Source organism: Acanthochromis polyacanthus, chromosome 9, assembly GCF_021347895.1.
Source record: "Acanthochromis polyacanthus isolate Apoly-LR-REF ecotype Palm Island chromosome 9, KAUST_Apoly_ChrSc, whole genome shotgun sequence".
Classification (NCBI taxonomy): Eukaryota; Metazoa; Chordata; class Actinopteri; family Pomacentridae; genus Acanthochromis; species Acanthochromis polyacanthus.
This window is the reverse complement of record NC_067121.1, coordinates 21,950,418-21,971,591: the sequence shown is the minus strand read 5'-3', so window position 1 is coordinate 21,971,591 and position 21,174 is coordinate 21,950,418. Positions and strand designations below refer to the sequence as shown.

Below are 21,174 nucleotides of genomic sequence, written 5' to 3'. Positions count from 1 at the left end.
TTTTATCCTCTGAGTTTTTATTTATTTATTCTTTTTGTTGTGTTTTCATTGTTACAGAATACACTCAGTGGACATGATCTGCTTTTATGGATCCCATTTTCTTTCTCTATTTGTATGCTTTTAAACATAAATCAATTACTTGTTGACAAGTACCTTAAAAAAAATCAGTGTGAAAGTGGTCCAAAATATAACACAATCACTCCCTGTTTCAGTTTTAATGTATCTTTGTGTGGGGGGGATGAGGAGGTCAAAGCTTTATCTCAAATTAAATTACTGTGCCCATTTTACATTGAACAATATATTCCACTGAGTTGGTGTGATTAAATCATTCCTGTAGTTTCATCAGAACTGTCCGTGATGCACAATATGAGTAACCACTTACTGAGAGGTGTTGACAATTTGTGTATGACGCAACATAAAGCAATGTAACTGACATAGTCATATACCAATCAAACTGTACAATCTGTTTTTGTCATTTCTTTCCTTTTTAAATTCTCATTTATGTGAACTTCCATAACTTTCCATTCAGTTTTTTGAAATAATCATAAGCCAAACATCCCCTAGAGGTCACTGTATCACAAGAATTTATTGCACCAAATTGCATCAAATGGAAACAATCATAAACCACCATGTGTTGCTTCAGAAAAAAGCTTTGAAACAACATCTTTCAGATTTGCTACCCACACTGAACCCTTGTTCAGTTCTTAAAGTGCCTGTTTAAGAGACCATTATAGCTTCAAAAATGTCAACACATCTTAGGCAGCAGATCAACACTGTTTATAAAAAGCAGCTCTTTAACTAGTGCACTGTTGCTCAAATCCACATGTCTGTGCTGTTTAACACTGCTGTTTTGAGTTTTGTAAATCAAGAGAGAATTTCCGCATGGGCATGATCTCACAAACTCAGAATAGAATAAAATAGAATATACTTGGTTGTCATTACACAATGTACAAAGAGATTGGAGAGCTTATAAATCATAGCATATTTGATGAAGATGATAAACTATTTAAATGACTATATGAAGAATTGTAATTATATAAAACAGGAAAAGGTTTTACATAATACATGAGCTATGTATGAATAAATGTATATTTCCTTCATTACCTCAATGTAATTCGCTGACAAATAAATATGCAATGTGGCATTCTGAATAGTAGTATTACTAATGTTTGTTCTAAATACTGTTTTAAAGTGTTATAAGTCTTACTGAACGTTAAAAATAATGATTGTAAGCTATTCACTTTGATAAGGTAATAAAACATTGCTATGTATGGTTTTGATCTGCTAAAGGGAGCCCAGGGCCTCAACAAAAATTTAGGTCATGATAATTTTATTGATTTGCGTGTCCATTACTCACACAAAGTACTGCTCAAACCCAGTAGACTTCATTTTCAGTTCTGCTCGAGATATTAAAATTTCTAAACGTAGCAGCTTTTAAGAAGGACTGCAGTAAGCATATAGGAATATTATCTTATTGTGGTCTGCATGTGAGACTATGCTGGTATGGACTTTGCACATGCTCTTTTAAAAATACTGTTTTCCTGTACATATACCCTTTTGCACTGTCTGTGTTTATCCACATTTATTATCTAAATATGTACAAATAGATGTGAGGATCCAACCGAGTGTGTTCTGTAAACAGGTTAATCACAGCACTAGGTAGGTACACAACAAACGTAGAATTTCATTGCACTGATAACTTATTTATTGCTACATATGACAATGAAGTCTCAGTACTTTGTGAATGTATAACTTTTAAATGCAATAATGACACATCCCCCGTTTTCTTCTATAGCATTAAATTCCATCCCTGCCGATATTGCTGATATTTTTAAATTGAAAAGTGAAGTGTTTACAGAGTGACTTGGGAGCTAATTCAGAATACTCGAGAGTGCTAATGTTTGAGCTACTGTAAGACTCTCACGGCATCATACACACGTGGACAAAATTGTTGGTACCCCTCAGTTAAAGAAGGAAAAACCCACAATTCTCACTGAAATCACTTGAAACTCACAAAAGTAACAATAAATAAAAATTTATTGAAAATTAAATAATCAAAATCAGCCATCACTTTTGAATTGTTGATTAACATAATTATTTAAAAAAAACAAACTAATGAAATAGGGCTGGACAAAAATGATGGTACCCATAACTTAATATTTTGTTGCACAACCTTTTGAGGCAATCACTGCAATTAAACGATTTCTGTATTTGTCAATGAGCGTTCTGCAGCTGTCAACAGGTATTTTGGCCCACTCCTCATGAGCAAACAGCTCCAGTTGTCTCAGGTTTGATGGGTGTCTTCTCCAAATGGCATGTTTCAGCTCCTTCCACATATGTTCAATGGGATTCAGATCTGGGCTCATAGAAGGCCACTTTAGAATAGTCCAACGCTTTTCTCTCAGCCATTCTTGGGTGTTTTTGGCTGTGTGTTTTGGATCGTTGTCCTGTTGGAAGACCCATGACCTGCGACTGAGACCAAGCTTTCTGACACTAGGCAGCACATTTCTCTCCAGAATGCCTTGATAGTCTTCAGATTTCATCGTACCTTGCACACTTTCAAGACACCCTGTGCCAGATGCAGCAAAGCAGCCCCAAAACATTACTGAGCCTCCTCCATGTTTCACCGTAGGGACAGTGTTCTTTTCTTCGTATGCTTGGTTTTTGAGTCTATGAACATAGAGTTGATGTGCCTTACCAAAAAGCTCCAGTTTGGTCTCATCTGTCCAAAGGACATTCTCCCAGAAGCTTTGTGGCTTGTCAACATGCATTTTTGCAAATTCCAGTCTGGCTTTTTTATGAGTTTTTTTCAGCAGTGGTGTCCTCCTTGGTCGTCTCCCATGAAGTCCACTTTGGCTCAAACAACGACGAATGGTGCGATCTGACACTGATGTACCTTGGCCTTGGAGTTCACCTTTAATTTCTTTGGAGGTTGCTCTGGGCTCTTTGGATACAATTCCAACGATCCGTCTCTTCAATTTGTCATCAATTTTCCTCTTGCGGCCACGTCCAGGGAGGTTGGCTACTGTCCCGTGGGTCTATGAACATAGAGTTGATGTGCCTTACCAAAAAGCTCCAGTTCCTGTTGTCACAGGAACTTCAAGCTGTTTAGAGATGGTCTTATAGCCTTTACCTTTAAGATGTTTGTCTATAATTTTTTTTCGGATGTCCTGGGACAATTCTCTCCTTCGCTTTCTGTTGTCCATGTTCAGTGTGGTACACACCTTTTCACCAAACAGCAGGGTGACTACTTGTCTCCCTTTAAATAGGCAGACTGACTGATTATGAGTTTGGAAACACCTGTGATGTCAATTAAATGACACACCTGAGTTAATCATGTCACTCTGGTCAAATAGTTTTCAATCTTTTATAGAGGTACCATCATTTTTGTCCAGGCCTGTTTCATTAGTTTGTTTTTTTTAAATAATTATGTTAATCAACAATTCAAAAGTAATGGCTGTTTTTGATTATTTAATTTTCAATAAATTTTTATTTATTGTTACTTTTGTGAGTTTCAAGTGATTTCAGTGAGAATTGTGGGTTTTTCCTTCTTTAACTGAGGGGTACCAACAATTTTGTCCACGTGTGTATAAGCTAAAACACAGCCATTTTGAATCAGTTCTATCAACACAGATTTTAGAGAGCTTTCCTTGTGGCTCTATAATATATCATGAATAGGAAAACACCTGAATACAGATGTCTCTTGTAGCAAGTTATGAAAACAGTTTCTTTTCTTGCTGCAAATCCATTAATCTATTAAAGTGTGAATACCTTGTTTCCTTGGAGTTGATAACAGCACTTGAAATGATTTAATAGCTGGAACCTTAGCACTAGAAAAAGAGTGAAGAGCTCCACCGAAATAGTCAGAAAAGGTCAGTGGCCTGATCCAGGCTCAGCTATCTTAAATCACTAAGAGGCCTTTGTGCAGCAAGGCCAGTGGCTGTCTGCGCTCCACTGCTTACATCCTTAGATGGTAGTTTGAACTGATGCGTCTGGATGGCACCCATTCATTCCACCCACCCTTCCATCTGTAATTAGTTCAGTTTGCTCCTGAAACAATGTTGCCTCTCATGCATGCTCAGATTTACCCCTAGAAACAAACAAACAAACAAACAAAAAATGCAACTCTTTCCCTCATAAATTTATATTGAAGGGTTTATGATGTTTGTGATTTGTTTTATGTAGTTCAGTATTTTTATGTTAAAGCATCTCTTTGAGTGCACTCAAACACAACAAACCCTGTGTGAGAGACCAAGAAAGTCAGACAAAACAGACACAGTGCATTTTCAGTTTTATTTCACCAGACCCTAATGTGAATGAGCACCAAATGACTTTAATGTGCATATGACCGCATTTAGGCGACAGGACAAAATTCTTGGTTGTTGCCTATATAATGGAGCTTAACAAAAGAATGGTCGCAGTAGAATTGGCTTTAAGCAGCTTTCAAGTTAACCTGTGATATTACTTTGCTAGATGATCTCTACGGTAAAAATAAGCAGATCTCATGTTGAATTATATATTTGCTTATGAAGCTTTTATAGGAACACATGAAGTGTTCCTGAACACTTACTTTAGTTGTTTTGCATTTTTAACAGGTAATCTCTATTTGATGCATGAAGATCTTTGACAGTTAAAAATCAACAGTTTAAGTACAATAAGTGGAAAACAATTACAGGTAGCATCCAGAAGTCCTGAGTCTAAGGTACACAAATCTGCAAATTGAATCAGATGTTTTAGTCGTACACTTTTGCATACATGATCATATACAGTGGAGAATGAAAGTTTACATACACTGGTAAAGGTCATGTATATCATGGCAATCTAGAGTGTCTAATGACTTCTACAATTCAGATTTTTGTATGATGAAATCACTGAAGCAAATTAGTCTTGGACACAATAAAACAATTATGCATTTTGCTTCTTTCATATATTTACTATAGATTTTTGTGGTTAGCATTTTCACCTTTCGACTAGAAAATCCCCATTTTGTGTCCCTGCCTTCCCGAGATCTATCTGTATGAGTTTAATTAGCAACTCTAAATTGTCTCTAAACATGTGAGTGTGCTTGTTTGTCTGTATACGAAGCCCTGTGATAGACTGGTGATCTGTCCAGGGTGTCCCCTGCCTTCATCCTAAGTCAGCTGGGTTAGACTCCAGCCCCCCCATGACCCTAATGAGGATTAAGCAGCATGGAGATAATGGATGGATTTTGGAGTTAGGACAAGTCAATGATATTCATGGTCTTGACAAATGTATGTAGACTTTTGTCCACCGTTGTGAACATAAGATGGAAACTAAGGCTAAACTCAGTGTGATGTATGAAACTGTGTGATACTGCTTGACCACGACATGAGGTCAAAGGAGTAGTAAAGAGACAGAATTCTGTTTTCATTTAAAAGACATGTGATTGGGCCCTTAAACTTCTTCACATTTTGGGGAGTGTGATTTCTGGTAATCTGACATTGCATCGCATCACTGCTGTAAAGTAAAGACATACACCTTATACAATGTTATTCTAACTGTGCATAAATAACCAGAATGATTAGAAAGTGCAATGATTTACCTAAAACTACAAATGTAGGACATCCTCCCAGCATTTTGCCAGCAGAGTGATAGTTCTTTTGATTCCATTACTCAGCTGCCTCTGTGCAGTATTTGTAGCTATGAGTTTAAGACATAATCAATAATACTATGTCTTCATTGCTCTCAGTCTGTCTGGTACGCTGCCAGAAGATGTTTCTATGGGTTCATCTGTGGTTGATGGATACATATTCAATGATTTAAGAGCGGCTCCATCTTGTCTTCAGTAAAATAATGTGACCAGAGTTCAAGTGCAGAATATGCCCCATCTAAAGTGGTTTTATAGTGAGATACACCTGAAGGCTTTGGCCACAAGACTTATTAGTGTGGGAGAAATTCAGATGGAGGACATGCATTTGGTCCTCATGCCCGCAAGTAAAAATGAAAATCAATAATTTAGAGGGTTTCATACATACTGCTCAGCTATTAGAGTATTCATTGCTGCTTCCATTGTGCTGGGGCAGCTCTCAGAGGCTCTCACAGATCATTTGTAGCCAGATACCAAATTAGTCAAAAGGGAGATATAAAGCTCATCGTTTCAACTTGTGCAGTTCTGTGAAACAGACTGCAACTTAATATTTAACTAATTTAAGGAAATTACATTTATTCAAACTAAAAAGATGAGAAGAAGTGTTAAATAATTAAATCATAATTAAACGCAGAGTCTTCACTCTTTTTCTTTCAGTTCATGCATATGTGGACATCTGAGCTTTTTCCTCACATATGACACTGGACTCCGTGTGTTTACATAAAATGTCAAAATAGCTGATCAAAATGACTGAATTCCTTGCTGGCAAGTATAAATATCTTACACATTCTGATATATAGTGCATTGCTATATGAAATGGCTTTAAAGACATGACCCTGAATGGATGTGCCATGGTGTGTACTGTAGTCACAGCTATAACAGCATGTTAACTTAGCCATTTGCCAAAATGGAAAGCCCTGCAGGCGACTCGCTCTTGTGTCACATCCCTTGTGACACAAACTGCTCGCCTGAAAAGATGCAGAGTCAATTGCAGTGCCAACAAAATCATGTGTCAGTACATATGAAGCCACCTGCATAATTTATATAGTCAAAGGGGAGGTTATGAAATAGAGTTGAAAGTTAATAATATATCTGAGCAACCATTTAGTTCCAGATCCAGCAGCTCCCTGCTGCATTATGTTTATCAGAGGTGCTCATCCACCAGGTAGGGCAGGTAATTGTCATCATTGTGCTAGAACACAAATGGAACATCGCTATGAAATGAAGTGCAGAGTGGCAAAACCCTCACAGCAGATTTACCAATCATTGCTGCTATCAGTGTTGTTTACACCAAAATGGAGTGCGACAGGATGGGCAAAGTAATGTATTTGGAATGAGAGGAGTTCCAAATTTGGTCAGCAGATGGTGGCAGAAGGCTGAAGATAACACACACTCAGACTGCACTGTGCAGTTGAAAACAAGCCTGCACACTGCCTTTGCATTTTGATGATGTGTTCTAGATTGTGAGTTCACAGAAGATAATAGTAGTCTCAGTTATTAAGCATATCTGTTAAGGAGATTTGGTGAAGTCTCCTTCCTCAACGAGCACAATGCGAAGTCCCAGTCACGAAGCATGTTGTTTACTTGGAACCATCACTCATCTTGAAAACACTAAGTAATGATCATTATCTTCAAAACAGCAGGTTCGGCTCTCTACTGAATTTGTAACTGCTCAGACATGATGCCGCTGTACCAAAGAATAAAGACTTTTATGTCACATTGCAGCAGCTCAGCGATGTTCATTATCATCTCAGCAGTCAGAGCAGGTCTGGTTACATAATGTGGAAGATAACATAATTAGGTAAACATGCACAAGAAAACATGATTCACAAGCAATGCAATAAGTAAATACCACCTATTTAGACTGTGTGAGAAATGATCAGCACTGTGGTTGCCTTTTAAACTTAGCTACAGAACATGCGAAGAAAAGCAGTTCCTGAATTATCTGCATTTTTGTCCCTTGAAAATACTTTGGTGGTAAAAGCAATATCCATCTCCAGTCTGAAGAAGTGTTTCCAACTGTAACACTGAGTACAATAAAAACGATTATTGCATCCTGTATTATTAATGCGTGAGAAAAGAGTTTTATGAGCCACAGGCTGCTTTAAGCTCAGAAACTGAAATGCTTTCATTTCTTTTGCAATGACTTTACTAGATACACAGTCATACTTCTTTACAGTTTCTCTTTCCAGCACTGAAAAGCCAGTACACTTTGACCTGGAAGCATGACGCCAAACGTATCTGCTTTTTGTTTGTAGCAGTGTTTAATCAGGCCTTATCAGCAGCAGCAGCACACTGGTGCAACAACAGTTGGATCTTGACTGATGGTGACAGTCATCTGGCCTTGAGCAGCTGTTGTTGTAGTGTGCATTCAAACCAGCAGGTGACTCTGTCTCTTTCTTTACTGAGGAGAAAAATCAAATGTGAGCCCAGATCACACACCAGTCCTTATGAGATTCTTTAATGGAAAAGCTTTTAGACATGTAGTGAGGTTTGATAGAGCATGCAGGGAAACATCAAGAGAAATATGGGTGTAGATCCACTCTGTGACATGCTTTTAGATGTAGGATCTACGTTTAATTTGTACTAATGGTGATTTGTGTATTATTTTTCCTTTACTTCCTAATAAATGCATGTGTAGATGTAGAAAATTGGACAACAGAACCTACTGCAAAATATTAAGCAGGTCTTTTTGTGCCACTGGTGTTCAGAAACCTTCCATTCTCTGTAAGCTGTGCAAGTGAGGAGAAGCTTGTAGCATTTCGGTACTGTTTCTGACAATGGTGCAATGAAGTTCCTTAAAAGCACATAGTATGCATTGCCAACGTGCGCGTCCACGTGCGCGGGCGTGTGAGCATGTGAAAGTGTGGCTCCAGCCTGCAATGGGATGGAATAGCTCCGGGAGGGTTAGGAGACAGTAACAACCACCGACAAATGGCTTCCCTGATCTAATTGCTGCATCTACTTTTACATGTTGCAGTAGCGGTTCGTGCGGTTGCATAACCGTCAGGTATGTTATTATGATGATGTGCACGTTGCGACTTTCTCCCTCCACCAAATCCAATCACACCCTCCCCCATCTCAAGTACAATTACGTGATGGGTGACGTTTCAGCATGCGGAGGAGGGCTCTGGGCAGGGACCACTTGGACCAAGGAGGACTAAACACTATTTCATTTCAGCGCAGAAACAACGCATTCGCAGCAGTGGACCAGGGCGCCTCGCTGAAGCCAGCCCATTGTCTCCTCCAGACAGCAGCTGAGGAAAACGGCTTTGACCAAAAGCAGCGGTGTTCCCCATTAAGGAGTGTCCAAGTGGTAGGCATTGCGGGTTTGTAAGCCACAGAGAAAAAAGGGGGCCCTGGACAGATCTGGCCAATAACGGAAAATGAATCACAGTCAAGTTTTAATAATATGAGCCGCGTTTTGTTGCAATTGGCGACCAACTATTGATGCTTCTGCGCCGATCGTTTTCCAGACCATCAAGCCGCGCGGACTTCTTTTGTTCGCATCGCTCGAATCCCCAAAATCTAGTCTGCATATCAGAGCTGCCGCTGTAGAAGAGTTAGTCGATCTAAAAAGAGAAAAACAAAAGGCAAAAAAAACTCAAAATGAATTTCCAGTCGAGCGTCCCAGTGTCCGGTATCTCGCAGCAGTCTCAGCCAGCCATGCCCACTCCAGGCACGGTCCCGGCACCCGTTCCCGTTCCAGTGCCCCAGTCCATCCCGTCCCAGTTCGGATCCGGATCGTCTGCGAGCTCAGGGGCCGGACAGTTCGGTTCGGGGACTGTTTCGGGGCAGGCTGCACAGTCCGGCCCAGCGGGCTCGCAGTTTGTTTTGTCCAACTCAGCGGCCATCAGGGCAGAGATCCATCGGTTCGAGTCTGTCCACCCGAACATTTACGCAATCTACGACCTGATCGAGCGCATCGATGACCTGGCCCTGCAGAACCAGATCAGAGAGCATGTAATCTCCATTGAAGGTGAGTGGGGAGGGATCGTAGTGGGGATGTTTTCTGTGTCGTTTGGTGCCTTTCATTCATTGAGGGTTAGGGGAGAAGGTGGTGGTGGTGGTGGGGGGGTGGCTCCTCATTTCCTTCCTTTCGTGCACACTTGGTAACGTTGGCCAGTGTCAACAATCACACTCTGTTGTTGGCGGGGGTGTAGTCCTGATCAGGGGCTGACCTGCACCCAGACACTGCAGTGTTCACAATCAAATGTTCAGTTGCTCTCTAAAGAGGAAGCCTGTGTCATTGTAATTAGCCCTGCAAAATTAGTTCTGCTGCTTAATGGGATTTGTTAAAGAGAACCCTGTTTTTCATCTCACACACTGCTGACCCCCAGTGAGTGTCTGAGGTTGTTTTTTTTTTGTTTGTTTTTTTGTTTTTTTTAAATACTGCACCCCCATAGAGGCTGCCAAATGTGAAATCATGTGTTGCATGAAAGCTTTGATTGAGACAGGAAGCAGGAGAGGAGATATGGTGAAGTACCAGCAGAGATGGCATAATGGACATCGTTGGGTTTGCTGTAAAAGCCACTCTAGTGGATGTATTCTTTGTTACACTGGAAACCAAGGATGTGTAAGTGGCTGTAAAGCGGACCTCACAAGTATGAGGGAAGCAACAGCATCTTGTCAAAATCAGCTGAGGATAATGCAGATGTAAACGATTTAAATTATGACACAGGTTTTTGTATGCGTTTCATTCTCCTCATCACCAAACCGTTTATCCGGTCAGTCATTGTGCAGCTGTGTTTCGTCCATCAAAACTGATCCATGGTGGATCCAGAAGAGTATCATAGTGAATCTGTACAAGTACATGCTTCTACCACTGCTTCCGGCTCTATCTTTGGTAGCACTGTCTGAATTTGGATACATTTCCTATGAGCTCATGTAAGGAATCGAGTTGCAGTTCATCTAGAAACCTGAAATGGAAGATAATTAGTGTTGTAGGTTAGCATTTGAATGCTCTGGATGGCAGGATTCAAGTCATCTGTCGTTTACACTAAGATAACGCAGTGGTTATTTGGTCAGCATTCAACTACTACAGTTCCCATGAAGCTCTGACAGGGCTAAAGGTACATGGGATATGTCGTGTAATGCTAAACATAATGCAACCTAATGGAGAAGAATGATTTTGATTGATTGATTTTGACTGATTGTCAGGATTTTGACAGTCTTTACTTTGGATGTGCGGTAAACAGTGATGCTTCAGGATATTGCCTGTTATCTGTCAATGAAAAGCAGGGACAGCTTTTGGACTCTTTGCATGAATAACTCGACAGGTTTGAGTTTTGATATCTGCCACACAGCATTGACCACCACCATAATTATTCCCTCTGGATCAGAATATGATGCAGTTAAAGGTTTAAGGACAATGGAAGAAAACCAGCTCCACGTGAAAATAGAAAATCAACTGGTGGCACTGTTGTGTCTCATTTAACCTTTTCCAGGAAGAGGTGATGTGCTCTTTCTGCTGCTGTAGGATAGTTGCATAATTTTCTCAATGAAGGCATGTCTTTATTCTGGATCTTGATGGGACAACACTGGAGCCTTTTATGAGTTATCTCTCAGATGTACGTTTTTTTTTAAAAACTAAAAGGTTATTGCTGACTTTATTCACATGTAACATTTTATTCAAATATTTTCTTTCTTCTTCCTGAAGACAAGCAAACACTTGACCCAAAGGAAAACCGAAATAGTCTCTGCTTTTCCCCTGTTTGGTGTCGTAAACTTAGAAACTCTTCAAGGGCTAATTTTGTAGTGCTGAACTTAACTTGTACTGTGAATTTGTTTCCCTCAAAGCTGATGTGTTTTTTTCTCTTTTATTTCCCCCATAATGCTCTAAATAATCCTCAGAAGTGCAAATGTTTTGCTCTAAATTTAGGCTAGTATGTTAGCATTTAAACGTAAGGTAGACGGCTAACATTAGCTCATGTCTGATGGGCATTATATCTTTTAACTGCTCTCCAAACATGCCATATGGCTGCATTAATGTCTACTGCAGCAATTTTCTATGTGATCGCTACACATAAGCAAATGATCTGAAATGTGGCTGTACTGTCTGACATGCTGCATGTTAAATGTGATGCTTATTGGTGAGACCAGAAATCTCTCAGCATCACATTGGCACTGGCATATACTAAGCATGTCACTGGAATATGGTATATTTAGCAAAAGTCTATCACTAAGCAACAAAATAGTCTCAGAAATACGAGGTATACTCCCTTCAACAGGTTGCCGTCTGCACATGGAATGGTGTTGAACTGATATCTCTGGGCATCACTGTGTGACAAAAGGCAGAGCAGATTTTGGTGTCCGTCTGATGAAACATTACCTCAGCTGTTATGTAGATTTTGGTGCTTTTTGATTGTGCTAAATGAAATGCGGTTACCTTAATAGCTGTATCTCGAAGAGGCTTTCAAGAGCTCGAACAGGAGACGGTGGCTGACTTGTCTTCACCTGCACTGTGGAACTGCAGATCTCTTCCTCTTCAATCTTGCATCAGTGCAGAGTCTGTTGCTAAGGAACCAGAGGCTCATGCATTTAGCCCAAGAAAGAGTGAACAGAAATTACAGCCCTTACAAAATGAATTCCCATCCATGCTAAGGTCTCCCTATTGTTTTGTTGATTAATAAGACCTTTTATATGATGATGACACACCATGCTGTTATTTTTTTGTTTGCCTCATGTTGTTACTTTTGCTGTGATTAATATTCGGTGTGCTGCTTGGTTTCTGTGGATCATTTTGTACGGCAGCTCCAAAGCACATGTAGGAACAAGTCATAGTTTGTTTTTCCTTATCTGTGTTTTTTTTTCTTTTCAAAATTGTGTTTGTGAAAACAGGACAACTTGATTTATTCTAAATCAGACAAGCATGAACATTATGATTTGCTGCGAGAATAACCAGTCCAGGAAATGTGCAAGCAAAATGGCAGTGCCAAAATATAGTGGTACTAATTAGCTGGCAAGGGGTTCACTGTGAAGGTCTTGAAGCTGTTAGACTGCAAATCCACGAGCTTTACACATGAACAGGTAACCAGTTTGGCGGCCTTTGTACACAGAAACACTATAAATGGCAGCTTCATTATATTTTGCAGTGGAAACCGAGCAGCCCTGAAATCGGACCTGTATATCAGTGAGTTTGTGGTAGTGATATGAGCATAAGCTGAAATAATAAAGTGTTTGACCCAGATTTTGGCAGAAGGTCCCTCCACAAGACAGGGTCACAGGATAATGTACTAATGCAGCACCCAGGTGTACTTAAGTGGTGCAAATTCACTAACAAATTTGCAGTTATTAAATTACCAGGCAGCAGCTGACACACCGTAGACCTGGGACTTTTGGAGCCCCTGTGGATAAGCTACCAAATGTCTGTGACCCAAATCAGAATGAGAAAATGATTTGAAAGTTCCCAGGATTAACTGGTGGGATAGAAGTTTGCAGAACCTGAACTATATCAGTTTAATGGGTGATAATTTGGCCTAATGCATGACATACTTTCAGTAGCGTTGTCATCCATCCTTTGAGGAGAAGTAAGTCATTCCACAGCCGTGTCTCAGGGTGGAATATATAAAGTAATTCTGTGAAAAACGCTGACCAACAGATGGACTATCAGCAGAGTGAAGATTTGTACTTTGTGTCTACAGTGGCAGAACTGACCACAACTGGAATATTTAATTCATTGTAATTATAGATATAATGTGCATGTACATGAATTATTATGTTTCAAAAATGATATGCAATTTGATTGAAAACAACATTTCATTCAGTCTACATGGAAACATGCAGATATTTTGGCAGCCAAGTATTTTTCCTGTTACACTGGCCAGGCCTCCTGACAGTGGTCATCCTAAAACACAACTATGAAATAAGGTGGAACAGTTGGTTGATTTCAAATTGAAATGAAGAATTAAAGCAGTAGGGTTAAGGCTAGCAACCCGCAAAGGCTGCAATGTACCATGTACGATGTACAGCGTGTCTGCCCGTTGGTTTGAGCTGCTGTGTCGATGGTTTCACAAATTCCTGCCATCCTTCTTGTGTAACAGTCATGCTTTTGGTTATCTTTTATGTGGTGAACTTCCATCACATGTTTTAAATCCGTTACGCAGTGAGTATTAGGAAGGCGCTTGGCAAAATTATATCGCAAATCAAATCACAATCATAATAGCTGTCAGAAAAATCAAAATGAGATGGTTCCCTCAGATTGTTCAGCTCTACTGTGAAACAACATCATGTTCCAACAAGTTTGTTGCAGACGTTAAGCTGTCAGTCCAACTGAGGATTGCATCACCGCAGAGATAGACTGATAACAGGCTAAACAACATCAGTTCACTGCTGAATCACGCATTGCCACAGACAAACGAAAGAAATAGTGATTGTTGCTCAACATGTACTGCACATAACTGGACAGCCCTTTGCATGAAGGTATAATTATGAGGAACTGTATTATATATTTTAAAGTTATACCTTCTTAAACCTTAATGGTTGCCCTAAACACTAATTCTAGTATACCAGACAAGACATTTATACTGAACAGTCAACTGACGTAAAACTGGAAATCATGTCCAGAATTCGTGCTCATTTACTCAGATTACGAAAGAATGATTTAAATGTTGGTTTTACTGATTCAGTGGCTCCTGCTGTTTATACCTTGATCCTTGAACTAGAGATGAGGATTAGGTTTGGCCATGGATTTGATTGAAAATGAGGCTTCCTAAGATTAATATGATTCAGATAACTGTAGTATGGAGACAGCTGTAGAGATGGTATGTATGATGTGATTTCAGTTGTATGTTTTGGTATTCATTTCAATGCAGAGGATAGTTCCATTAACAAGGCTGCCATGGGAATAGTTTTCTGTGGTCTTTCTGCAATGGAAGTTGTGATTGTTATTCTTATTTATGCAATTGTCAAACTTGGATAATGTTCTTTAGTTTTCTAGGGATTTTCTGTTGGCAGTTGAAAGTTATGTAGATGTATGCAGGTGTATAAAATACAAACAGCTCCTGTAGACCGAGCAGCATGTATTCCAAAGGCCAAGAATTGCACAGTGATTGACGGGGCAAGACGATGTAAACATCTGACTCCTGCTTCTTTAGCCTCGAGGTGGCATTGTACTTGCTCAGCAGCAGGTTACGTTTTCAGGTACCTGACCTTGTGTGCGCTTTTCTGGGATTTCCTTCAGTAAAATATTACATTGTTGTAGTGTTATCCTGTAGCTTGAGTAACAGCTTTATTTCATAAAGCTGAAACCGTTCACACTTACATTCATATTTCCAACTGAAAATCCAATGTCAGAGCAAGGGCAGTCACCCAAATCCTCTGCTACTCAAGAGGGGTGCTCGGGATTTCAAGAAAGGACTAATAAGCCTGCACAATGGGACATTGTGTGCTCAAATAGCAATAGGGATGACACAGAGAGATACAAAAAGCACACAGACTGAAGCCTCAGAGCTCTCTGTTGGCATTGTGTGGCACCTAAGCAGCTCCCTGGTACACACTGCATCACTCTTGTAGTCAATTGCCAAGGAGAGCATGAGCAGAGTGCTCATCTGCTAATCACAGGCAGACAATGATGATAATGCATCTTTCCATTGCTGCTGAAGCAGGATTAATTTCCTCATGAGCGCTGAGATGCAAAACGCTAAAATGTCTTAACACTGTTTTCATTGATTGCAAGCTGTCATGGTGAGCTGTGCATAATGCAGCTTTTGTTGTTTAATTCAAGAATCATGATATGTCACGTAGTCCTGATTAATAATCATGAAGTAGCAAATAATAAATAAATGCTGGTTGTAACGGCACAGGTTTTTCAGATGAGCTGTAACAGTTTAAAGTCTGAGGTGTGTGTGTGTGTGTGGTTGTGGAGTTTGAATTTAATTTGATGAACCGGGCTGTGGGCCATCTGTGTCAGGAGAATGCTGCTGCTACTTCTGGCGAGTGAAATCTTCACAATGTGCTCATTATATTCCAAAACTGTATCCGCGAATATGGATTAGAAACTGTTATAGAGTTAGAAATGTCAGTCAATACCACCAGCTGTGTCTCTTACACGGTGTGTCAATGTAAATGGCTGTTAATGTGGAATGCTGGTGTTTATAGAGTAGCTCAGTAAGTATTTACTAGTTGTAGATCTTGTGCCTAAATAAAGCCTCACATAAATACATCTGTGAAACATGGAAGAAACCCAAACATGGCCTCTTCTTTTCCTTTCCCCCCCCCTGAGTTTCATTGAAACCCAAATTGAACAGTAAAAAAAATCTTTATTTTTTAAAATGTTAAATGCCAAATCTTTCATGTTTTTAGCCGTTAGAGTCAAACGTGTGTGTGTGTGTGTGTATACACTTAGATTAAGTGTTTGATCCACCCAGTGACTTAACATTAAATCTGTTCATTTACAAATCTGTCACACTTTTGCAATTACTGTAAGCTAATAAACTTTTCAAGTGCAATGGGAATATTCATTACAGTCTGTCAGCATAGCACTGAGCTCCGTGCCACATTGTAGTGAGAACAGCAAATTAGTCCACTGGCTACTCATTCCACTATTAAAGGGGTGTTATTATTTCTAAAGAAATTGTTGGACATCTGGGGAAATACTCTCATTTGCTTTCTCAGGGAGAGTTAGATGAGAAGATTGATATTGCTCTCATGTCTGCCTGTTAAGCGTGAAGCTGGAGCCGAGGGGCGATCAGCCTAGTTTAGTGCGGGAGGAATCAGCTAACCAGCCTCTTTAAAGTTTATAAATCTGCCTACTATTGCAAAGCTTACAACATGCTTTATATAATCTGTTTATTCTGTACATAAACAGAAAGTTAAAAATAACAACTCGTGGTCATGACAGAACTTCTCTTCTTCTAGCTGTTATCAAGAAATAGTTGCATGATATACTAGCTCCTTGTAAAGCCACAAATAGTTACTTTAAGGTCTGTTCTTTATCAGGTAAAACATTTGCTTATGGATGTGATTTCCTTTATTCTTCTGAACTTTAGACAAAGCCAGGCAAGCTGTTTTGCGTCTTACACAAGCATGAGAGCAGTATCAAAATTCTCCTGCAACTTAAGTGAAAATCTGTATTTCCAAAAGGGCTTCACTGTACTTTTAAATCTACTGTAACAATTAGATCATGATATTTTTGCCCAGAGAAGATAGTGTTTTAAAAGTACAACTTAAGGAGACTCAGGCAGTCATTGTAAATGACATTGAACCTCTTTGATGTTTAAATTGTCCTTTTATTCTGGTGTATTTTGGTACAAAAAATATAAAAAATATAATTTTTTTAAATCAAAGGAAGTTATTGTCTTTGCTACTGGAACTTATACCCGTTTTCTGTTCCCAGAGCCCAAACAAATGTTGGAAAAAGGATTTTTAAGTATGCTGCCCCCTTTGTTACTCCGTCAAGGAATGTGGTGGAGTTATGTGACGATCGACGTTGGTTTGTCTGTCTGTTTGTCTGTTAGCAACATTACTCAAAAACAGATAAACAGATTTGGATGAAATTTTCAGGGAAGGTCAGAAATGACACAAGGACCAAGTGACTAGATTTTGGCAGTGATGCGGCTTATAGTCTGGATCCACGGATTTGCTATAGATTTCTGTACCGTTGTGAAATAGCGTGACGGCGTCGATGTGACTATGACAAGTGAATGCTACATCAGCTGCCTGCTGACGATCATTGCCATCCTACTACAAATTGACTATGCGGACCACGGATTTTTAAAAGATTTCATCGATCAAAAATCATACAGTGACTGAGCAGCCTTGGCAGAGTACTGCGCTTTCTGAGTTCTGAGAGCTTTTCTTGTTTTGAATCAGTTGTTAAATTTCCAGAAGAGCTGATCACACTACATTAATTCAAAGCTGCTTCATGCGATTTGGAGGCAGACACTTCTGTTATAACTGACTCATTTTGCTGTGTGACCTCTGACATGATGATGATGTGACATTTGCAATTTTATGATGCATTCTAACACCGTTCATCTTCATGTAGACCTTATGTAAATTGTTATATGTATGTAAGTCTGTAACCTGCTATGTAGTTCTACTGCCTGTCTTAAACTCTCAAAAAATGTTGATAATTAACACAACATTGAACATCAATCTTTTTAGGTCAAGACAACCTCTAGTCAAATTGTGTTCAACCAACAAACTACATTGTGTTTGAGGAATTAGCCTTTCCTCTACAATCAAATGTATTTTTAATTACCAGTGTTGACCATCTGAAATTGTCCATGCATGTTAAGATAGTAAAGAGGACTTGAAATACTGAACTCAAAAATAAAAGCAATTTTATTAAGTTACCTCGACTTGACTTTAGTTTTCTGCCAACTAACACAGAAATTTGAGTTCAAGTTATACATAATATTAAGCTGATGCAACTACCAGCATTATTTTGTTAGCACAATCCCACAAAATAATGTTTGTAAATCAGTAAAGTAGATTTTTTTCTTATCTTGCTACCTGTCCTTCTATTTAAGTGGTGGGAATAGGTCCCTTGAATTACTTTCAAGTTGTTGCCATGACAATATTGTGCAAAAGATTGTTGTTGTTCTCAGTGAGACTTCTCCTTTTTAAATAAAGGATAAAAATAATCAAGAGAGGCACACATGAACTAGAAGATACCCACTTCAAAGTGCATCTGGGTTGGATGAAAGCGTGATCCAGTAACTGTAGGTGCACAGACCTCTTTTGGTGTATTTCATGTCTCTGAAGTCTACAGTGCCACCGTCAAGGTTCCAGTGAAGCCTGTTGATGTGCTGATTAATCTGAACACCTGAAATGTGCATGAAGCTCCAATGTCAGTCATCCAGCTGATAAAGCATTTTGGTCTTCTTTTGATTTCCCATTCATTTGAAGACTTTGGCAGATCCTCCGTAGCAGCCGCACCACCTCTGCGCTGTGAATGACAAGTATCGGGCTTCAGCCGTGTTTCATCCGTGAAAGTGCAGCGCCGAAAAAACACTTCGCATCAAGTTGACGTCACAAGTTTATTCTCAGGAGTGTCGTAGTAACAGACTTTCCCCCCCTGACAGATGCTCGCCAGATAGCAGGGTTAGCACATGCCTCGCTCTCAATAGAGCCTCTGTTTTGTGATTAGCCTGTACAGTTTGTCTCATGTGCAGCTTCAGAGAGCTCATTCCAAACCCATAGAAATTCATTTTTAACACTGCGCCCGACTCTTGACCGCGGGTCAGCAGAGATGAGCTGAACTAGTGAGCTGTAAACAGAGGCTCGGTCTGAGGGCCTGGGAGGTCAGAATGCCATTTCTGCATCAACCCTGCTGTCCTCTCTCTGCTGCCACACCACAGCATTGGCTTATTGAATGTGACGCTATCCTCCACAGCAGAATGTCCTCCATTGTGCCATTGAACAAAGGCTCTCTCTCTCTGCCATTGATGGACAGCTAATTTTTTCTTATGTTGTGAATGTGGAGGGGCGGGGGGTGAACTGGTAAGGCTTTTTCTTTTAAAGGAAAATTTAGAGTAGACTCATCCTAATCTCTTCCGAGCAGAAAGTAGAGGGCTGTTTTCTTCTGTGGTATTCTGGCATTGTTCGTTCTGATATAATGTTTTATTGAAGGGGAAAAAGCCTTTGAATTTCGGCGCGGGGTTCATTTTGAATCACTGGGTTTTCAATACAAAATGAGAGATAAGTGTTTGTCCCAGTCATGCATGAATTCAGCATTAAGCAGCTTTATTAGATTTAGATGAAAGAAAGACGGGAGAAATCCGAGTTTCTTAGGGTATATGGTGATGCAATAGGCTTGATGTTTTTCCCGCTGCAGGGATATTGTGTCATCGTAAACGCGCGACTTTGCAACGAGGTACTGTACACACCATTAAATTCAGCATAATTTGCAGTCATTTCATTCCGAGAGAGTGGAAGCAATTAGTTTGGTTGATTCACTGAAAAATAACCAGCAACTATTTTGATAATCAGTTAATCGTTCCAGTCATTTTTAAACAATAATACCACACATTTTCTTTTTCCAACGTATTAATAATAAGAGTATGCAGCTTTTCTTTGTCTTAGTGGCATTAACTTGAATATTTTGCCATTTTTAATGTTTGTTGAAGTCAGCTTTAGCTTTCTTTCATCACGTCTTTGAAAAAAAATAATTTATCACTATTATTATTTTAGTTTTGTTATTTTTTTCCCCTCTCTTCTCCTTTCTATAGGTATTCTATCATTCTCTTTCCTTTTTCCCAAAGTGACACTAACAGCCGAAACCAAATTCCTTGTATGTCGTGTATGCACTTGGCCATTAAAGCTGATTCTGATTCTGAAATAAGTGGCAGATTAATAGATAATGAAAGTAATCTGTATCCCTACATCTAAGGTTTGTTATCTTGTGATATCTGTGATTCACTCTTTTAACACAATCCTGTTTGGTTTTAAGGCTGAGATGGTGGTCAATTAAATTTGCCATAGGCTCTTTCTTTTTTCAATTTGTGCATCAGCCATATCCTATGGTGGAAGTGCTCATGTTTCCTGCCAGTGGGGTAGGGCTGGAAGCAGATGGCTGCTGACAGAGGAAGGGGTTTGGAAAGCGGTGAGTGAGCAACAGATGGAAAGGCGCATATGCCTCCAAGTCCCCTCAGCCTGCCAGCAGTCCCGTGACTAACTGTGGGAAGATTCTGGCCTCATCCAGGTTGGGGATGGATGGATAGAGGATCATGATGAAGAATAAAGTGTCCTTAGAATAGAAATGGTTATCTGAGAGCATTTTGTCTCTGGAAATTCAAGTGTGGGAGGATTCAGATTGCATTTAATTGGGGATGAATGGAGAATAGTGGCAATGAATCAACCTGGACTGCAGGACCTTTTTTTTTTTTTTCTGCTGAAATGCCATTTCAGCAGCGCAGATCTGTTAAGCAGCGATCTTGTTCTGGTTATCAGACGCTTTAGGAAAAGGAAACTCGGTCGCCTTTTCTCTTTGAAGAGAAATCTCATACAGGGACCTCTCTGGCCCGCGGGGAAGCACGTTTTCTTCATTGAAGAAATATGCCGGATAAAGGAAGTGTGGCCTGCAGTCTGCCAGGCCACGGTGCTGCAGCTTATGACAGCATAAACTGTACAAGTTATAGCTTTGGTGCTAGGAGTTACTCCCTCTCTCGGAGAGCCATATAATTGAGAGTGAGCAGACTATTTAAAGGTTGCAGGGCTGTGGAAATTCATTGTAATTTCCTTAATAGCTGAGGGACATGTCACAGTTTTCTGTGCAAGACAATCTTCAAGGACAGTTTGTTTGTTTCCACAAGAGGCTGGTGGAGTTATTCATGCAAGTTAATGCTGTGTGAATGAATCCTGTTGAACAAAGAGCTGAAGGGCTGTGATGTTCCTTATCTTGTATTGTTATTTTACTTCAGCCTGACTGACTGCAAGAAACGGACATATAAACAAGTTAGCATTTAGCACCCCTTAAAGCAGACTCATATGGTGTATTTAGTAGGTGGAGTGGTTAGGGCAGGATGTGTATGCAGCACTGTGACATTTGGTCTCACACTTGGCTGTAAATAGAATATCCTGAATGTGTCTAAGTGTGTCTTTGTGTGTCTTCCTCTCAGTTT

At 39.8% G+C, this 21,174-nt stretch overlaps 1 protein-coding gene across 1 annotated transcript in view; it reads left to right on the top strand.

Annotated features, from left to right (window-relative positions):
- The first annotated feature begins 8,486 nt into the window (after positions 1-8,486).
- Positions 8,487-21,174, top strand: part of agap3 (ArfGAP with GTPase domain, ankyrin repeat and PH domain 3) — a 128,312-nt gene continuing 115,624 nt past the window's right edge. Inside the window, 1 exon segment of the mRNA XM_051952843.1 lies at positions 8,487-9,587. Within this exon segment, the coding sequence (XP_051808803.1) occupies positions 9,218-9,587 (370 nt within the window). The 5' untranslated portion in view covers positions 8,487-9,217.